The 21,269-nt window shown below is 40.2% G+C and overlaps 2 protein-coding genes across 2 annotated transcripts in view; one reads left to right on the top strand and one right to left on the bottom strand.

Moving 5' to 3' along the window:
- Nucleotides 1-4,985, top strand: part of LOC6049709 (transcription factor Dp-1) — a 37,515-nt gene extending 32,530 nt beyond the window's left edge. The window contains exon 8 of the mRNA XM_038252660.1: nucleotides 3,321-4,985. Coding sequence (XP_038108588.1) covers nucleotides 3,321-3,499 — 179 coding nt within the window. The 3' untranslated portion in view covers nucleotides 3,500-4,985. The remainder of the gene's footprint in view (nucleotides 1-3,320) is intronic.
- A 9,309-nt stretch (nucleotides 4,986-14,294) lies between these two features.
- On the bottom strand, nucleotides 14,295-14,902 carry LOC6049712 (COP9 signalosome complex subunit 9). The gene is made up of 2 exons (XM_001866386.2): nucleotides 14,482-14,902; nucleotides 14,295-14,409 (listed from the first exon to the last, which is right to left on the bottom strand). Exons 1-2 carry the CDS (start codon nucleotides 14,621-14,623, stop codon nucleotides 14,366-14,368), a joined length of 186 nt encoding a protein of 61 aa, XP_001866421.1. The 5' UTR covers nucleotides 14,624-14,902; the 3' UTR covers nucleotides 14,295-14,365.
- Nucleotides 14,903-21,269: the final 6,367 nt, after the last annotated feature.

Raw genomic sequence — 21,269 nt, 5'->3', positions numbered from 1 at the left:
CTTCCGATTGCGCGAAACGTTATAAACCGAGTTTTTTTTCTCGTATAAGTGTCCGTGTCCTTGTCCGTGCTTCTGGCCGTTTTAGTGTCCCTGGCCGTGAAGGTGCTTTTTCCTGGCCATTCCCGTGGCCGTGTCCTTGCCGTGCTCGTGACCGTGTTCGTTCTCCATGCGGAACGGAACAACCGTAACAAAATTATAAATTAAAATGCTTAAAAGTCCCGCCACAACACCTGTCAGAAAAGTTCATTTGGTTTATTTGCCTTTGAGGTTAAGTTCCGAACTTGTCTCCTTTATTGGCCGATGCACGAAGTGATTTGTTTACATTTTTTTTGGTACACTCCGCAAACGACAAACCATACAAAATTGCTGCCGGATCTTTTCCGAAACAGATCCGGAAAAAGATCCGGCAGGAATTTGTATTGATTTGACGTTTGCTGAGGGTGCCGAAGAGTTTGGTTATGTTCTGCTTGCAAAAGACAATAGAGCAGAAACCCGTGACGTAGAAAACAAGGGAATGATCATATACATATATTATACAATTGTGAAATTGTTGTAGCTAATTTGTTTAAAAATAAAATAATGCTCTGAGTCTAAGTCAGATAAAGCTCTTTTATTTTTTGTAGTATCACGCAGAAAAATGTTTTGTAGAATCAGCCTGTACGAGGTTTGTTTCAACAAAAATTTTGTTAAATATAATCAACGCCGATTTTGCGTTGAAACAAACCTTGATTTTCTCAATTCCACAAAAATCTTTTGTTGTTTTGAAAAAGTTGCTTTGACGTTTAGTGTTGATTCAACAAAAATCTTGATTTTCAAATCAACAAAATGTTTTGTTGATTCAAATATGCCTTATTTTTCTGCGTGATTTAAAAAAAAAGCTGTGAAAAAATACATTTTCTAGGTATTGCGTTCCATTCAACGGTGCCCCCTTGCAGAAACGTCAGCCTACTTGCATACATTTAGCATTGTTTGCGATTTTTGACAAACTGCCAAACAAGAAAAAATACGATTCGTGAAATTTTCCGATCTCTTCGAAAAAAAATAATTTGAAAATTTTTAAATCACGGCTAGCACTTCAAATGGGCGTAATATTCACTGTTTGGCCCTTTTAAAATGCTAGTCTCGATTTTGAAATTTTCAAAATATTTTTTTCAAAAAAAAATCGGAAAATTTCACGAATGTTTCATGTTTTTACATTGAAAATCGGACCATTAATAGAGGAGAAAATCGTGACGTCAGGAATGAACTCAAATCGCTCAAAGTTCATTTTGTGCGTGACTTTAACAGTTTGGCCTAGTTTGACAGCTACGTTGTCCCCAGTTTTCTGTAGGAGAGAAAAAGAGGCGAATACTTTATTAAAATCATACCTGTCAAAATTCCTAGCCTGAAAATTTTGTCGCGAGTTGCTTTTCTCCTCTATTAGGTTTTACGCCGACTCAATTTTTAGGTTAGAAATTTGACAGCTTGGCTGCGCTGTTTACATTTTTTGCCCGTGTGTCTCAACAATAATGTGTGTGCGTGTGCGCTCGTGACGTCACGCTAATTGCTGAGATATCGACAATAGAAAATGGTGGGCTGTTTGGGTGAGAGTTCGAAAACTTCAATTTTCATGTTTCTATTTCTTTAAGCCGCTGTATCTCAGCAAAAACAGATCCACTCTTCACTGTCTCTTAGACAATTTTATAGTAAATTTTCTGAACTTTTCAAAAAAATATTTTTAGGAATGGTCACTCGAATTCAAAATTTTATTTTCATGAAATTTAAAAAAAAAATCAAAAATCACTATTTTTTCAAAAAAATTATAACTCGGCGGCAGATTTTTGACCATGTTTAGCTCAAAAGTTGCGGATTTTGTCCCCTAAAACATATAAAAAAATTTCGAAAATCAAAAAGTACGTATTTTGGGAAATTTAGTTTTTGTGAGAAAAAAGTTGATTAAAAAATCTGCAAAAAAAAATCCGTGTACCTATTTTTTCTCAATAGTCATCAAGAATACCTACAACTTTGGCGAAGACACCAAATTGATCAGAAAATTCACTCAAAAGTTACAACTGTTTGAATATTTACGTACCATTTTTGTATGGTCAGCTGCCAAAATTGTATGGAGACTTGCATGGGTGAACCAATGACACAAAATAGCTTCTTAGGTCATAGGGAAGGCCCTCACAAAGTTTGAGTCAAATAAAAAAATACAAAAAAAAATGGTCGAAATCGGCCGATTTCGTAGAGAGTTGCTCATATTGATCAGAAAATTCACTCAAAATTTACAACTGTTTGAATATTTACGTACCATTTTTGCCAAAATTGTATGGAGACTTGCATGGGTGAACCAATGACACAAAATAGCTTCTTTGGTCATAGGGAAGACCCCCACAAAGTTTGAGCCAAATAAAAAAATACAAATAAAATCAATTTCCGGTTTTGGTAGAGAATTGCTCTGTTCTCAACGGCACTGCTTAGACTTATGTTCATTTTTGACGTCACGATTTTCTTTTTTATAGTCACTCAAAAAAAATCCCAGGGTCCAAAGTAATCAAGAAATTCTTGAAACCCATCATGATGGTAAAAGAATTCTGTGAATATATCATTGGTAATCAACCACTCAAATTTGACAAAGTTGAGGTTGTTGAATCAAAATATTATTTCAAGAAAAGGGGAATAAAAGTTTAGCTTTTTTCCTTGATGCAATTACAATTTTGAACCAGATTTCTTTGCGGAGGACTAAGCTAAACGTTTAAAATAAATTTTGAAATGACATGTCCAACGATTCTTAAATCATAAGAATCAACTCTCGATCGGTACACGGTATGGCGGAAGCGAAATATTATAAATTAGATGAATTACAAACAACGTGCAATGTTGCGTTTCACTGCCTGAATATGTATGACTCAAAATATTCCATCGGTGAAAATTGTGGTTTTCAGAAGAAAAAAAAAACACGAAGCAGTGTTTGCTTGTCATAGTGTAATACCTGCTTTAATTCGGAAAAAAAATCCGATCACCTTCCCCTTGACAGCATTCAAATGATTGCCGTCACCATTCTGCACCGCACGCGAAAACAAGAGAGAACGAGCTTGTGGCTTCAAGACGGGCGGCTGCTCGAGTGTTGTGCTCGGATTCGTTCGTGTCGACTTCGTGTGCATTCAGTGACGATCGCTTCGCAATGACGGTCGTTACAGGCGCGTTCAGTTAGCATTCAACGAGCGAGAAGGCAGAGCATGTGTTTAGTTTTGATGAACAAGATTTTTGCTGGGCGGACTCTTTTCGGAAACAACATTTTGTAATGTAAAGTAATGCTTTTTTTACTCCAAACCATCCAGCGTACGGTCTCGGCGTGGAGAACGAATCCGAGGACTGGGAGATGGCGTCGTCGTTCAACGGGGGCCAGGACTACGACGACAGCGTGCAGGACAGCACGGACCTGGTGTCCAGCTACCAGGACAACATTAGCGAGCTCAACGACGACGACCTGATCTCCGAGGACGGCCAGGACGGTTAGAGCGGCATGTCGCAATCTGCAATCTGCGTGTGGTGGTGCGTGAAAGGATTTCGTTCGTACTTCTTTTATTGGCCTTAGGTTGACGTCGTTGTGGGATGGGAGAGATGCACGCGCACGCACGCACGAAAAGTTGCTGGAAGTCGGAAGTAAGGTAGGTTTAAGCAACACAAATTGAGAACTCTACGGCCGCAACGAGCTGTAGGGGTTGAATTTTCAGTTTTAATTACAAAACAAGAAGAAGTAAACCACAAATGTTACTCTTAAGCAAAGATCATTAAATGTTGCACGTAAAGTGCAACTCAATACACTGAAAAAAGAGAAATGAAAAACACACAAAACAAATTCGTTATGAATATCGTTATAAGAGGAATGCGAAACGTAGTAAATGTGCAAAGTGCAAAACAAAAGGAAACAATTTTGTCTAATTGGTTCATCTTGAACCGGCGCTTAACCGTGTCGATTGGCCTGAAAGGATCCGTAGCTGATAACGAAAATGCACCCAAAAGTACAGAAGTTACTTTTTACAACCGAAAAGCCGCAAAACAGAGAAAAGTCCATCAACAAGAAGTTACTCACACAAAACAAAACAAAACCATTTTTATATCAAACTTAACAAACAACACACTAAATGTTAGAAAAGAAAAGAAAAAATAACTGCATCGAACACATCCCAATTTTTTAAGAGCAAACATCTCAGGCTTAAGTTTCTGTCAACAATCAATCAAAAGTAGAGAGTTTTTTCGCATTCGTCGCGCCCATTAACCATATTTCATCACACACACTACCTAATACAAAACCCCAACAATAGCCGTAGGAAGAAAACAAAATATCTATTAAAAATACCACATCGTACGTGTCATATCGTGTTTATTTCTTTTGCAGTGTAGAGAAAAGCGCTTTTCAAACCCATATTTTTCTTTAATTTTCACCACTGAATGTTTCTGTTTAAAAAAAAATATTGAACGCTACAAAACATTAAGAATACTAATAAAAAGACAAATTGTTTTCCTGCTCCTCGTCAAATGAGATGAGCGGGGGAAACACCATTGGCAATATTCTACCAACAAAACAAAAAAGAACGAAATTGTACATATTCATTGGGCTTAAAATTGTAGCAGCAAACATTGGAAAGAACCCTTGAAAAAACTAAAACGAAGAAAAAAGAGTGAAAAAAGCTTGCTGCAGTTGTAACACTGAGTAACTCAGAATAATGTAGTTTAACTCGCACATGAAAACAAACAGAAAAAAACTTTTATTTCAACCTTCAACAAACAAAAATATATTTTTTCTTTAAACCCCCTGCATCAATAGAAATCTATATATTTATTTATAAGTGCGTTTTTGTTCTCGTTTTTTTAAGTTTCTTTTATTGTCATGTTTTTTTAGTCTTTATGTATATCGCTCGGTAGCGACGAAACAACAACCCCTTATGAAAGATGCAAACAGCAGGTTGACGACGGAAGAGAAACAGAAGCAGAAAAAAAAATATTATTTTTATCGCATAAGCAAAATCTTTATTCTTAGTTATTTCTTTTTTTGTCTTAGAAATGTAATTCTAATACCGTAACATTTATGATGAAATTCGACATTAAATGCATAGAAGTAAATCTTGGCGGTGTTTTGTCTTTGCAAATATCCGAAAGTTGAAATCTGGAGTGTAAAAAAAGGGTTCACTCATTTAAAAAATATCTCCCCTATTCTACCCCTTCACAAATTTCCATTTCACAATCACAAATTATACACCTGACACACAACTGAAGCGTTTGGTACGGTATGCCCACGCCTCCTTCCTCCCCTGTAGATTCTGTGCAATGGTGACCGTTCTCAGAATCCTCTCTGCTGTAATCGCAACGCATTAGGGTGTTCTCGGAAGGGCTGCAATTTTGATAATGACAAGAAATTTGCTTGGGGCGTTATCACTGATTTTTTTTTTATTTATTTGCTTTTTGGATGTTTTTGGACATCTCTTACTAAAGGCTGACACGCAGATCGGAAGAAACGCAAAACTCCTTATAAAAAAAACCCCAAGAAACGGTCATGGACTGATAATTACAAACGTTTTGGTAATTTTGTATTCGAAATAATGATATTTAAAATCCCCGCCGGATCTCAAAATGCAGAATTTCGAAATTTAAAGGACAGATTTAGTTTTTTGGTCAAAATGTCGAAACTAGCAACCTCTGGATTATGAGTCCCCTGTGCTGTCCGATTGATCCACACTGGCGGGACCGAAATGACGTAAACCAGAGTGAAAATAAACTTGACAATTATACAAATATCTATTTTCTTATTGAAAATTCAATAATTACCTGAAATTTTGAAATTCAGCAATACAAATAATTCAAAAATATCAATTCGAAAATATGGAAAAACAACCATTTCAGAAATTTCAAATAACGAAAAAGAAATTAAAAAATAATAAATTATATTTCTAATATTTGAAACTAGGGAATTAAAAAAAATGCAGAATTGAATAATAATTTTAGTATAAAAGTATTCATAAATGGTTCGTTCGTTTGCGGGCTAGTTCAGCACTGAGTGCCGCACTCAGAGCTGTCAAAGTATTTTTTTTAAGCTTCAGTCGACTCTCTGGCTGTCGATCTTCTCGATATCAATATTGCTCCATCTATCGATGAATTCTTCAGTCCCTTCAAACTGCCTTCGATTAGCTTTATTCCTCGATATTTTCTCTTGCTTGAAGGATCTCTTCCTCGACGGTCCCTTGGATTCTGTTTGCTTTAAAAATCTCTTCCGGTTGTCAATATTGTCACTATCTCATGGCTTGCATAGACATTTTTCTTTGCGAAACGAAGCTTTGAAGGGTGTTTGACAATAGCTTCTTATTAGGTCTATTCCCGTACTGCAGAATTCTGCAATTCTGCACAAAAACGGCAGCAAAGCGTTCCCGTACTTTTCTGCAACAAAAGTAACTTTTCTCTCAGGCAGAACTTCTGCAGTGAGAGAGGTAGAAGTTGCAGCAAAACCGTTCCCGTACTTTTCTGCAAGCTCTCTCTTCTCTTTCTTGTTGAAAAGTTACTGCAATTTGGTATGATGGATGTTGACTACACGCTTACATAAAATCAGCAAATTGGGTGAAATTAAGCATTTTATTATAAGTTGTAATAATAAATGATTTTGGGGTTGTTTTTTATGTCTGGTTTTATTGAGACCGATTTTTTTTATGTTAACGATTTCAGGCTTAGTTCATTTATGTAAATGATATAGCGATTTTTTCAGTGTTAATATTTTGACCTGATAAAAAAATTGGTAACTTAAGCCATAGTATTATAGCACGGCTAGTACCCCAACAAAAATTGTACTATAAAAACAAATTGATTTTAAAAAACTTTTAAAAGACACATTTCTTTTGAGTTTCATAATTTCAAATAGAAATTTGTTTAGGAATAATTTTTGATCTTCAATTGTTTTTGAATATACCTCGGAATATACTAAATGTGTGTGTTAAAAAACAGGTAAATTTAATTGGCAAATAATTATTTATACCTTTAACGGTGCTACCAATTTTTTTTTATAAAATATTTATTCAGTCATTTGTAAAAGCTAATTACATGATGAATTCTAGATTTCATTTTCCAAGTGAAAATTAAGGGAATCTACATCAATCTGATTATTACATTGATTAATAAAGTTGATGTAATTGATGAAAAGTTTCATCACTTTGTGTTTCACATCTCGTCGTAATCTTCGTAGTTCTGGTTGAGCAAGGCTGTTGAAGCTGGTGGTGCCATTCATCCCCGCCGCTGCAAGGTGGCGTTGGAGCGTTCTCCACGCACCGGCCACTCTGGAACAAGTGCTGAATTTGTGTTGTAGATCTTCTCGTTGCGCACCACAGTGTGCGCAGTTCGGTGTGTTGACGATGTTCATCCGATGGAGCAGCTCCCCGTGAGTGGTTTTCTTGTTCACCAGTAGGAAGTACCAGCTTCTCTCAGCTGATTTTAATTTCTTGGAGTTGATGTTGCGCCATATCAGCTTCCAGTCCAGGGTAGGATCGCTCGACATGACTTTTGGTGTTGCCACTTGCTGAAGGAGGTTCGTGTGAACACCCGTCGCAGTGGCGTTGTTGATCAGCTGTTCCGGCAGGTAGGCAATCTCCTGGCAGACTACCTTGAGACATGGGCAGTCAGTTGGTATCCTGTGCAGGTCCGGAGGGTTCTGGATGCGCTGCATGAAGGTCTTGTAGAACGGTGTGCTGTTGCTCTCCTGTAGGTGTCTGTTGGTCAGCAGTGCTCGACATTTGAAGTAAGGCAAGTGGAGCTTGAGACCGCCTCCCTCGATGGGGAGCGCCAGTTGATGCATTGGCACCCTTGCCTGGTGGCCGTGCCACAGGTAGCTGCCCATAATGGAGGTAATCTTGGCGATGTGAACTTTGTAGGGTGCAAGTACCGAGGAGAGATACCACATCTTCGATGTGATGAAAACGTTCAGTAGCGTGACTTTTTGATGCAGTGTTAAACTGCGCATCCTGTGAAGCCAGATCAGCTGTCCCATTTTTGTGATCAAGGTGTCCCAGTTCTTGTTGATCATCTGGCGTAGAGAGTTCAGGTAGATCACTCCGAGGACCTTAACCGATTCGCTCGATTGTATCCACGGCAGCGCAAGTCTGTTTCGATCGTTTATGTGACCCACATCGATGGCCGTCGTCTTCCGTAGGTTGAGCATCGCACCGGAGCATCCTTCGAAGTCACGAAAGAGACCCTAACCTGCTCAGCTTTGTCAGCGTTGGTGGTGATCATGCTGATGTCGTCGGCGTAGGCGACGACAAGATCGTGAGGTCCGTCACAGATACGCTCCATTCTCGCTAGCAGTGGATGCAGGTAGATAGCAAACAAGTGCATTGCGAGAGGGTCACCCTGTCTAACCGATCTCTGGATAGGAAAGGCAGCAGAGAGGTGTCCGTTGATGAGAATCCGAGAGGTGGAGCGCTCTCCGATCCTCTCTAGCAGATTCACCAAATCGGGGTTGAGACCAAGCGAGTTCATTGTGTGATAGAGGAAACCTCTATCAACACGGTCAAAGGCACTGGAGAGGTCGAACGATACCAACTTCCCAGAGAGTCGTTGGCTGCGTAGTTGTGCGATGCGGTCTTTGAGCGAGAGAGTTGCTTGGTAGATGTTTCTGTCTCCGTTCGAGCATTTCTGGACAGGGCTGATTATGTCGTGTTCGCGCAAAACACGATCGACTCTCGCTTTCAGGATTCTGGCCAGCAACTTGTAGTCGTAGTTGAGCAGCGATATAGGGCGGTATGCAGTGATGGAGTTTCCAGCTTGTTTTTCTTCACCAGGACGATCACACCGATCACGAACTCTTCGGGGATGTCACCACGAAGCGCCTCGTTCAGCAGCAGATTCAGCTCTCGGTGAATGATGTCGAATGTGCGTACGTAGAACTCTTTGGGAAGACCGTCGGACCCTGGGGACTTCTTCGATGAGCTGGATTTGATCGCCTCGTAAATTTCCGCTGTTGTGATTTCCTCCATGCAGGCATGATTAGAGATGCTGTCTGGTGGAACCACCCTAGCGCAGTCAAATTCGGGATTTGCTCGCGTCTCTCCTTCTGCGTACAGGTTTCGGTAGTAGTTGACCACGTGCTCTTGGATCTCATCTGAACTCTCCAGAGAGGCGCCAGCGTCGTTCGCCATGCTCTCGATGATCGTGCGTTTCCTCGTTCTCTCCAAGCTGGAAGGTTGACAACGGCTCGCCAGCTACGTGAGTATCGTTGATACGCACAAACAGCTGAGTGAACTGCTTCTGTAGTAGAAGCAATTGGGACTTGATGCGGTTGATGGAGGTCAGCATGTCTGGATTGTGCAGGTACGCGCGATACGCCTGGTGAAGCTGCGCGTAGAGATGCTGCTGTTTTCGAGTGAAGTCATCAAACGCCTCCTTAGACTTCCATCTAAAGAAGGACTTCATTTTTGGTTTCGCGAGGCGCAGCCACCACTGCATCCAGGAGTTGTAGCTACGGCGTTGTCGCGTCCAATAGTTCCATTTTTGTTGAAACTCCTCGATCGTTTCGTCTGTCAAGACGTACGGCCGGAGTGACCAGAAACCCATACCATGCGCTCGACCTTGGTTCGGTAAGCACAGGCGGGTTGTCAGCGACATGTGGTTTGTGAATGAGCAGGCACTCACGTAGGCTGTACGCAGCTGATCCCGCAGGTTCGAGCTCACGTACACACGATCAATGCGAGAGGCCGAGTTGTGTGTTATGTAAGTGTGTTCGACCCGAGTCCCATGTAGTGCTTCCCATACATCCTTCAGTCGAGTCTGTTGGACAGTGTTTTTGAGAGCAAGGCTGTGGTTTCCCTCTCCCGTAGCGTCTCTTGCGTTGATCACCGAGTTAAAGTCCCCGGCTAAGATAGTGTAGTTGGTTTGGTGTCGCAAGAAGTGAGCTAGTGTGGTGTTAAAGAAGGTCTCCTGTGTGTACGTTGTTGGCTTCCAGAGGGCGCGTACATTCACCAGTGTAACCGACCCTTGCAGGCGTAGGGCGATTACTCTGGAGTCCACGCTCTTTTCAACGTTCGTGTACTTGATGTGGTGTTTGAGAGCCACTGCTGTGCCCCTCCGATTGTGATCAACATTGCTTATGACTGTGTACCCAGGGATAATAAGCTCGTCGCTGTACACTTCTTGCAGGAAGAGTATGTCGAGATCGTGTGTGCGTGTGAAGTTGTGTAGGGCGTTAATTTTGTTTTGATTGGAGATAGTGTTGATGTTAAGTGTACCAATATTAAAGCTTTGATAATCCATTGTGTTAAGGGGAAATTAGGGGTGTGTTGGTGTTTACGTGCTGGTCTTTGGTTTCTTCGGGGGACGGCCTCTCGGACGCTTACCCGATGCAGATGACGTAGAAGATCCATCGGATTCCTCTGCGCCGTCACCGTCTTGTGGAAGTGTGAGTGGTGTCTTGAACACGCATAGTTGGTCGCCGTCGCGGATTATGGTCTCCTGCAGGATCGGTGTCGTCTTCTGGAGCATATCAGCGAGGCCGCTGCCGCCGCCGCTGCTCCCGCCGTCTTGAATGATGATCCCGGGCTTCGCAGCAAAACCGCTGCCTCCGCCACTGCTATCATCCCCTTCGGTGGTCATCTCGAATTTCTCTGCATCGGTGTGTGTGTTGTCGCCATCACAGTCCATGCCGGTGTTGTCCTCAACGAGAACTGCCGGCACGAAACGGGGTGAAGGTTTGGTCATGAGGGCATCAGCGTAGGACGACTTGCCGGTTGGTTTCTTGGCATCTTTGAGGCGCTCGTTGACGCTCACTTTCTGCAACAACAGCTTCTTGTTCTGCGTACAGGGATGCCACTGTGACTGTATTCGCCGCAGTGACGACAGGTGGTCTGTTGCCCGATGTAGGTGACGTATGTGTGTTGGCCCTCGATCGAGATGAATGACTTGATTTGGTGCTTCAAGATCATCTTCACCTCGCGAACGCCCGTCTTGAGTCCTGCGAGCTCATACAGTAGTTGTTCGGTAACTGAGTGTTGTTTAACTGGGCTGCTTTTTAACTGGGCGCTCGATAACTGGGCTGTAGCCCACTTAAAAAGCAGACAAACGTCAAAAAACCAAAACAAACCGAAATGACCGAGGGTTCAATGGATGCCAAAAGCCTGTTCAACAAATAAAAAAAACAGTTTTCAAACATTTGTTTAATTTCAAGTCACAATTAAAGAAATATGAAAATTAAGCATTGTAAATAAATTTGAGAAATTTTTATTTTTGTATTTCATCAGGCAAATATCATGCATCGGTGGTCCCCTCGTTATTTTCCGTTCAGCCCAGTTAGCGAGCAGCATTCGGTGACTGGGCTACGTTCTCAGCCCAGTTACCGAACAACTACTGTATTTCTCCTCCCACACCAGCTCGCGCACGGACAGGATCTCGCCATACGCAGACATGAATTTTTTGACCTGATCGTTGGTGATCTCTTCGGGTAGGTCGTGTAAGCGGACGTCAACGGCCCCATCTTCCATCTGGATTTTGATGGTGTACTTCTTCCCATCAATCTCGAACGCGTGCTTGTTGTTGTGCTGCAGGACAGTTTGCTGGGCTGTGGCGAGGTCCACACACTTCACAAACACACACCAAAAGTAGTGGTTGACTTGAAGACGTTCGATCTTTTCTTTGGGAATGCCCAAGGTCGTCTTGACGAAGTGATGGATTTCTTCAAAACGCGGTTTTTTCGGAAGACTAGCGAAGTCGATTTTGAACGTGTTTACGCGGCGTATTGTCGAGCTCATCTTGCTAGATGTAGCAGGTCGGTGCTTTTGCAATAAACTTAGCCCGTAGGTACGGGACAGCAAAAACCAAGCCGATTACAGTCTTTTGGAACGCACTTTTTTCTAAAGACTGTACAATGCGTCTGCTCTCTCTGAGAGGTGAACGCTGACTCCTGATTGGTATTCTTATATGAACCAAAAAAAAAATATTTTGTTGAAATTAAAATTCTTAAATTCTTAAATTCTTAAATTCTTAAATTCTTAAATTCTTAAATTCTTAAATTCTTAAATTCTTAAATTCTTAAATTCTTAAATTCTTAAATTCTTAAATTCTTAAATTCTTAAATTCTTAAATTCTTAAATTCTTAAATTCTTAAATTCTTAAATTTTTTAATTCTTAAATTTTTAAATTCTTAAATTTTTAAATTCTTCTTGCATTTTAAATTTCTCAAATATCTGATTTAATACTTTTTTAAAAGTTTCTTGATGTGGAAATATGAATGTTTAAATATTTTTAATTATGGATTTCTTAATTTCCAGATTGCTTAATTTACGTGTATAACAATTTTTGAGCCCTTGATAATTTTTTTTATTTTGAAATAATTAAAAAAATAATACCCAGTTTGAGTAAATCCACTCAACTGTGTACAATGTTGCAGAAAAGTACTGGAACGCGCTACCCAGGCAAAATTTTTGCCGCTTCTCTCCTTGCAAAACTTCTGCAAAAGAGAGAGACGAAGAGAACGAGTTGAAAAGTACGGGAACGTGCTGCAAAAAAGTGACTTATGCTGGCTGCAGAATTCTGCAGAAGCTGCAGAAATTCTGCAATTCTGCAAGTACGGGAATAGACCTATTGTTTGCTGGACGTTGCCATGATTCTCTCCCATAGCTGGGTATCAAGAAAAACATTTTCAATCGAGTCTTCATTTTGCATCGTTCTGTAAACTGATGATTCTCTTCATCGACGGTCCCTTGGATATTGACAACCAGAGAGTCGACTGTATTTCCGCACGAGTTTTGCCGCCATCTTGGAACTGAAACTCTAGTGCCGCACTCGATATTTTTTTCAGTTTCATGCGAATTCAAATGACGTTCGGCACTGGCACCAGTGCCGCACCGGCTGTTCAAACGAACGCACCATAATTCAATACACTCAAACCCCGATGGTTTGACACCAACTGTTGTCGCACGACCCCGTTCGTTTGACACAATTTTTACGCGGAGTTCACACACACTTTCAAACGTTTGTTTAAAAGTGTGCGTGAGCGCCGTGAAGGAAGTGACAGTTCGTCACTTTTTAGTTTGACTTTGATCAACCAACGGGGTAGGTACAAACTAAAAAAGTGTCAAACGAAAAAGTTTAGCTAAAAAAAAAAATAAAAATCAAAACCAGAAATTTAAAAAGTTTTAAAAATCTGACATAACGAAATTCGAAAATACAAATTTACGAAAACCTCAAAATTCTAACATGCAAAAACTCGATTTTCCAAAATGAAAAAAATTAAAACTCTGGAAGAAAAAATTAAGAATTTTAAAAATTTAAGGATAACAAATTTTCAAATTTAAAACAAAAAACACTTAAAAATTCCAATATTTAAAAACGTAAAAATTAAGAAGTAATGAAAAAACATTCAATATAATTGTACCAGCCTTATTTTATAATTTTCTAACATTATAAAGTCATAATTTCATAATATAATAACTACATAATTTTATAATTACATAATTTCATAATCATTCAACAATTTCATAATTTATAGTTTCATATTTTCAATTTTAAAATTTTAGTACATATTTCTAGTTTTAGAATTTAATAATTTCTTAATTGCAGTTCTTTTATTTAAGAAATTTTATTTTATTGCATAATCCCCCCTCCCCCCAAAATTGTCTATGTGTCAAAATTTAAAAGTTCAAAAATTTTAAGTAAGAAATCTTTTTGAAGATAAAAAAAAATCTCGACAAAATTTCACTGTGGATGGTCGAATAACAAAATTTTAACTTCTTTCTAAATTTCTCTAAAAATATGCTTTAAAATTATGTGGAATGCGCAGCTTTTCTTGACCAAGTTCTTTTCAATCTCCGTACTTCGCTTTTGCCGAAGACTCCAAATCGCCCAGAAAATTACTTCTCATGATATGATCGTCATCTGGGGCGAATCGGGAAATATGGGACGAATTGGAACAGCAGTTTCAGCCTTGTTACTGCACAATATTTGAATACAGTCAAGACAAAAAAAAACGTTGTTTTATTTTTAATCTCGAGTTTCAGTAGGACCGACGACGTATGACAATTCGAATTTCTAAAAAGGGATCACAAAACTCTATTTTTTATGTTATTTAAATGTAAGAAGATAAAAAAAACGAAAAAAACGACTCTCGATTCGTCCAAGTTGTCGGTGCAGAGTTTTGATCATTAGCTAGGCATTTTGGATGACCACCCATCAAATTTGCAAGGAAAATTACATGGACAAAGGGATACTGAAAATATCTTCAAAGCATATACAAAATATGGACATTAATCAGTCCCAGAGACATTCTCAAGAGTGAACAGTACAAATTTAAAGTTATATCATTTTATTCAGAACATTCTTCTCATCAAATTAAATTATCATTGCTTTCCGATTAAATTTAAACCATGTTTTCCTCATCCTCGTCGAAAAGGTCCTCAAAATCTGCAAAAGCAAAAGAATTTTGAAACATTAAAAAACTCCTTCTTTACATAATTATCCCCTCCCCCTCCTCACCATTGTAAAAATCCGCGTGGACATCCTTCTCGTTGGCGGCCAAATCCATCAGCAGCCCAGTCGATCCACCCGCCTCCTCCAGATCCATAAACGGTCCCGGCCCCTCCGGAAACATCTCGTCCGCCACGACCGTCGGCTTCATGATTCCGACCTGGTGCTGATTCGGCTGCTGCTGCTGTTTGCTGGCCGGCTTCGAAGACGACTTGCCCGCGCTCGGCTTCGCTTTGTTGTTCTCAATTTTGAATGCCGTTGCTGACGACGGATCGTGCGCGCGTTCGGGTTCAAACGGGAAGAACACTGTTGAGCAATGGCACGAATTTTACGCTTTCCGGAATCGTTCGGGGCACCGTCTCTGCGTTGTGGGAAATTGATTTGTTTTGATTTCGGTCGAGGGCGCACGCACTTTTGACAGCTGACGGATCGCGGTTGTTTTGGTTTGTTGATGCGAAGTTTTTGTTTTTTTCGAACATCAACGGTAAACAAAATTGCTGCGAGGAAAATAGGCCCATGCAGCAGTAAGCGTTTGTGATGTGCCTTGAAGCAAAAGTCCAATATCGCGTACACCTCTTAGCGCGTACACTGTGAATTGTTACGATAACTCATTTTAACCAGTTTTAACTCAAGAATCGAAAAACTCTCAAAAGACTTTATTATTTTGTCGCGCCCTATTAGGGTCCTTACGCATGTATGTACAACGGTAAAAAAACGCGATTTACACGATTCGTTCTGAAAAAATCATTTTTTTGTAATTTACTGCATAAACTACTATTTCCTGTCACAAAATTGGGTCCTAAAATGAAGCTTAGATTGCTGATATCAAGCAAAACATTGTAAAACGACCTAAGTCAAAAATGTAAACAAACCGGTTTTTTAATGCAATCGATGCTTTTAGACATAAACTATCACTGCATGTCGTGAAAACTATTAAAAAATGATTTTTATGAGAAAAAAACATAATTTTACAAAAGACCAAAGTTTATGACATCTTATTTGTTTTCAATATCCACTTAGACCCTTTGCATCAAAGGACCAATGTGGGAACTGCTTTGTTTTGTTTTGAAATCGTGATAGCTCCAGGGACAAACCAGTATGGATTCAAAACAAAAATCAAAACAGAGTATGGCCCTTTGTTTCCAACTAATATAACGGGCAGTCCGCGCAGCTCGTTTGGAATCCAGGCAGTCCTGGCGATAATAACATGGCTCGTTCCATTTTATCCACCTGCGGAAGTAGCAGGGAAGTTGAAAATGGTAGCGGTGAAAGGTGACGGCCGAATGGTGGTCGTGGCAGAAGAATGAACGCTTCGTCTCGGTACGGACAGTAACAAAAAATCTTCGGCCGCGCGCTGGTCGCATGCCGCCGGTGAACATCTACCCAGCCCCGCTTCAGCAGCAACGACGTGTACCAGTTGAACCTGCCCCAGCCAACGACTACGCTCAAGATCAGCTCAGGTGACGACGCCCGGAACAACCCGACAATAGTGGCCACCTTCAGTGACCATGGTAATAGTAGATTCACGAGCGGGGCCAACGACATGAATCCGTTTTGTCGCCGAAGAATTGATCCGGAACGACGGATGCGTCAGTGTACGAATTGAAAATATTCAGGCTGTGGATGCGATCCAAGAAACGATAAAGGCAGCTTAAAAGGAGAATATGCTACCGGAAGCAGCGTCACCCACCAACCGGTGCCATGTTCCGACGCCGTCATCGACGTTTCCAATCATCGAATTCACTCTTCCACAAATGTCGATTTACCAAAAATAAAAATTAGAGATTTTTTCTGGCAAATTCCTCCCCAGACGTGCGTCATTATGACTTTATTTTTTTTTTTAAACACAAAAAGAACAAAAATGCATCAATTTATTTGGTAAAAACCATCACTTGAAATCTTTGCTTATGAGAGGTGATTCATTTCTCCAGTTTGCTATTCCGTGTCGTACTGTTCGGCCGTAGCAAGATCCATGCTATTTTATTCCGATGGAATCTCCCGTTGAATACGCTCTTTAGAACAGAAAGAACTCAATCACTTCCTTTTTCCTCGGGTGATAGCCGGTAAAGAAGGATCGAAAAAAAAAAAACATACAGGATCGACGGAGATGTCCAAGCTATTTTGCGGCATCTGTGTTGGCACCAGGGAAGACTACTCTGGGTGGTTCACTGTGTTGTCCGCACACTTTGTTCTCGTCACAGATGATGAGGAGGTACGTTTGTTTCCTTTTGGCGTAGGCGCGGTTTCATCCCAGTCCAGACCGAACCTGCTGGTGCCGATTTTCTTCGGAGCGAGGTCCAGCGAGCACAGATCGATTCTGCTGCCGGTTCCGGATAATCCCCGCCATCCGACTCGTCACGTAGTCTGTCATGTTTATCACCGTAACCGGGTTGATACTCCATGGCGGCTCAGCAGCAGCAGCTCCTCCGAAAAACTGCGAACGAAAACTTTCTCCTCTCCTCGACCTCTGCCGCCACCTGCTTTGCACTTCCTGTAAAATAAAAACTTTATTAGGTACTTTAAAACACTAAAACATGGATCTTACCTTTAAGAATGAAGAAAACTCGATACATAATATAAATTTTATGAAAAAAACTAAGAATTAACTGTTCATTTAACGTAAAACGAGAAAAAATTGTTTTTGGTGCAAAAGTCCTAACACGATATCATAATTTGTTTTGGTTTGGCCTGCGAGCCTAAATACAAAAGAACAACAAAAACAAATCCTGACGTCGTGTTTGGCCGTTTGACATAGGGCCAGATGGAAAATGAAACACGCTAATGTTTACAAAGGCGCTAAAACGCAAAGGGCTTAACCGGTCCCGCATGTTGTTAACTTTTTTAAAAGGCCAATGTAATTTTATCATCAATTTTACAGCAATAATGAAATGTTTTCATAAAATTGAATACGGGGAAGCATAATAATACTAGTTTTACGTTTTTTTATTCGAATAATATCCACAGTCAGCCAAGAGTCGCGTGGTGTTCGTCGGGGGGATCGGTTGAAGAATCGACACGCGAGAATCCGCGAGAAAGTGATAGAAGATTCTGGAATTCATTGAAAAAGTGTCGCGTGGTGGCCTTGGGAGTTTGGCCCTCAGTCGCGTGGTGTTCGTCGGGGGGATCGGTTGAAGAATCGACGCGCGAGAATCCGCGAGAAAGTGATAGAAGATTCTGGAATTCATTGAAAAAGTGTCGCGTGGTGGCCTTGGGAGTTTGGTCCTCAGTCGCGTGGTGTTCGTCGGGGGGATCGGTTGAAGAATCGACGCGCGAGAATCCGCGAGAAAGTGATAGAAGATTCTGGAATTCATTGAAAAAGTGTCGCGTGGTGGCCTTGGGAGTTTGGCCCTCAGTCGCGTGGTGTTCGTCGGGGGGATCGGTTGAAGAATCGACGCACGAGAATCCGCGAGAAAGTGATAGAAGATTCTGGAATTCATTGAAAAAGTGTCGCGTGGTGGCCTTGGGAGTTTGGCCCTCAGTCGCGTAGTGTTCGTCGGGGGGATCGGTTGAAGAATCGACGCACGAGAATCCGCGAGAAAGTGATAGAAGATTCTGGAATTCATTGAAAAAGTGTCGCGTGGTGGCCTTGGGAATTTGACCCTCAGTCGCGTGGTGTTCGTCGGGGGGATCGGTTGAAGAATCGACGCGCGAGAATCCGCGAGAAAGTGATAGAAGATTCTGGAATTCATTGAAAAAGTGTCGCGTGGTGGCCTTGGGAGTTTGGTCCTCAGTCGCGTGGTGTTCGTCGGGGGGATCGGTTGAAGAATCGACGCACGAGAATCCGCGAGAAAGTAATAGAAGATTCTGGAATTCATTGAAAAAGTGTCGCGTGGTGGCCTTGGGAGTTTGGTCCTCAGTCGCGTGGTGTTCGTCGGGGGGATCGGTTGAAGAATCGACGCGCGAGAATCCGCGAGAAAGTGATAGAAGATTCTGGAATTCATTGAAAAAGTGTCGCGTGGTGGCCTTGGGAGTTTGGCCCTCAGTCGCGTGGTGTTCGTCGGGGGGATCGGTTGAAGAATCGACACGCGAGAATCCGCGAGAAAGTGATAGAAGATTCTGGAATTCATTGAAAAAGTGTCGCGTGGTGGCCTTGGGAGTTTGGCCCTCAGTCGCGTAGTGTTCGTCGGGGGGATCGGTTGAAGAATCGACGCACGAGAATCCGCGAGAAAGTGATAGAAGATTCTGGAATTCATTGAAAAAGTGTCGCGTGGTGGCCTTGGGAGTTTGGCCCTCAGTCGCGTGGTGTTCGTCGGGGGGATCGGTTGAAGAATCGACGCGCGAGAATCCGCGAGAAAGTGATAGAAGATTCTGGAGTCCTTCTCATAGCGTCGTAGCTCAGAAGGCAACGATTATGGTTCACAGTTCACATCCTGGTCATATCATCTACCAAGATGAATCCTGACCTTCCCTTTCCTTCCCCTACTAACACAATTCCCCCACTTCCCGTGATGCTTGAAGGAGATGCTGTGGATTCAACGGTCTCATGCGGTGTCAACAGGTATAGAGCGACAAACTCTGTGTCTGATGAGTCTGCAACTTCAACTATCGGACTAACATTCCTACCTTTGTTGAACTGCATCTCCTTGGGGGGGCGCCGGTATTGACTTAAAGCAGAGATCTTCAGGGGTTATACAGTGAGGATGATTAGCTCCCACTACTCATCTGTTGGTTCATTGTGTAACTTCAGCTGATCTGTCAATAACGGAGTAGCAGCTCATTGGCAGTCAACCATGCTCATGCTCATGCTCATGCTCATGCAATAATATCCACAGTCAGCCAAATAAGTTCGAAATAGGAATTGAAAAACTAACCGCAGATTTCATCCTCGTTTTTCTCAATGTTTTGAAAAATGACAACGGCCGTTTTACAATGTTTTGCTTGATATTATAGTTTACAGCGATAAAGCTTATTATTCTGAGTAAAATGACCCTTTGTACGACCACAAAGAGTTTAAAATGGATTTTTAAATCAATTTTAAAAAATTAACCTCGCGGTCCTTCTTGACAGAAAAGCTCCTACTTGACAGTTCGTTCCAAGGAGAAAAAATGTTGTCTTGCCAAAAAAAAAATTTGAATTAAAATGAAAAAAGTGATCAGAAATGGTTTTTAATCGTGTTTTTTACCGTTGTACATAAAAATTGACATAGGGCTTTAGTACCCAATTGTTTTAGGAGTCTTATTTTCAGGTCTCAAAAAAAAACGTTTGAAAAGTAAGGCGTCGGTTTTTACGCTCTTAAAACAAAACCGAAAAACCAACGTCGGTAAATCTAGTGAATTATTCCGCACTCAAGCTTTTGGTTTTGAAAAGCTCTTATCGTCGTTCGAGAATGACAGGAAAAATAAGTAATTTCACGACAGAATTGCGAAAATAACATTTGTTGTTGTGACAAATAATATAACAAACTTAAACTTAATGTTAGCTTTGTCTAGGGTTATGAACCAATTCATGGAAAGAACAATTTATATAATAATATTCAAATAATATTATTATTTTCTGTCAGAACGACTTAAGTACTTACAACTTTAATCACTTTTGCTGAAAATTCCCGGGAATCCAAACAAACGTTTTGCCTTCCTCACCTCACTGAGGCAAGGCTATAAAATCACTCAAAAATTGAACTTTTTAAATAAGCCTCCCAGATATACCTTTACGTATACATATCGACTCAGAATCAAATTCTGAGCAAATGTCTGTGCGTGTGGATGGACGTAGAATTTTTTTTCTCACTCACTTTTCTCGGAACTGGCTCGACCGATTTTGTCCGGATCTATGTTTTTGGATTTGCCTTCAGGTTCTTTAAGTCTTTTTAAATTTCATCCGGCTTGGTGCAGTACTTTAAAAGATATGTTCGAAAAACTGTTTTGGTTGATACTAAAAGGGTCATTATTTACATAATTTGAAAGCTCCGGCGGATAGCTGTCGGAACTTTACGCTCAGTGCACGCACACAAACACTGCAGTGCTTTCAAATGGTTCATTAAATTTATCATACCTAGATGGCAGCACTCAGATGTATAGTGTCTTTACTAAGTAAGCGTTAGCCAAAGCTTTCGTAGTGTGTGGTTGCAAGGCTTTTAGGAGGAAGGCAGCAACCACCTTCCGGTGGATTAAGTAACGTTTTTTTTTTTAATTTAAATCACACATTTTTTAATATTTTTGTATTCTATATTAATAATAATTTTTAAGTTCCAGAATTGCATCATGAAGCAAAAATCAAAAAGACGGATTTTATTTTTTGCTCAGAATGAAGTTGAAATAAGGAATAAAGCGACGTCGGATAAACTCTACTAAGATTAACCTTAACTATAAACTCTTAATTTTCTAGCAAATAATCAAAAAATTATAAATTAAATATAAAAATATTTAAATTTGAAAACAAAAATACTTAAATAACAAATTCTATAACATAACTCAGAAACTTAAACATTTGGAAATAAAGACATTCACAAATTTTAAGTTTAAAAAAATAAATTCCATATTTTTTTTTAAATAAAGAAATTTTAAATTCTCAGAATTCAAAATTTTCAAAGTTATATATATATATATAGAAGAGAAATAGAAAAAAATAAATCAGAAAATAAAAAAAAAACATTTCACAAAATATAATATGAAATAAAATAATATATTTCAAAATTTACTGCTGAAAAAATTTAAGGAATTTTAAAAATTTAAGAATTATTACATTTAAGAATTAAAGACCGTAAAACTAAAAAAAAATATATTTAGGAATTCAAGAATTTACAAACATAAGAATATTATGAATTATAGAATCTAAGAATTTGAAATATTCATAAATTT

This window comes from Culex quinquefasciatus, chromosome 2, assembly GCF_015732765.1.
Source record: "Culex quinquefasciatus strain JHB chromosome 2, VPISU_Cqui_1.0_pri_paternal, whole genome shotgun sequence".
NCBI classification, from domain to species: domain Eukaryota; kingdom Metazoa; phylum Arthropoda; class Insecta; order Diptera; family Culicidae; genus Culex; species Culex quinquefasciatus.
Note: the sequence above shows the minus strand (reverse complement) of the source record. Positions and strands in the feature narration are given on the sequence as shown.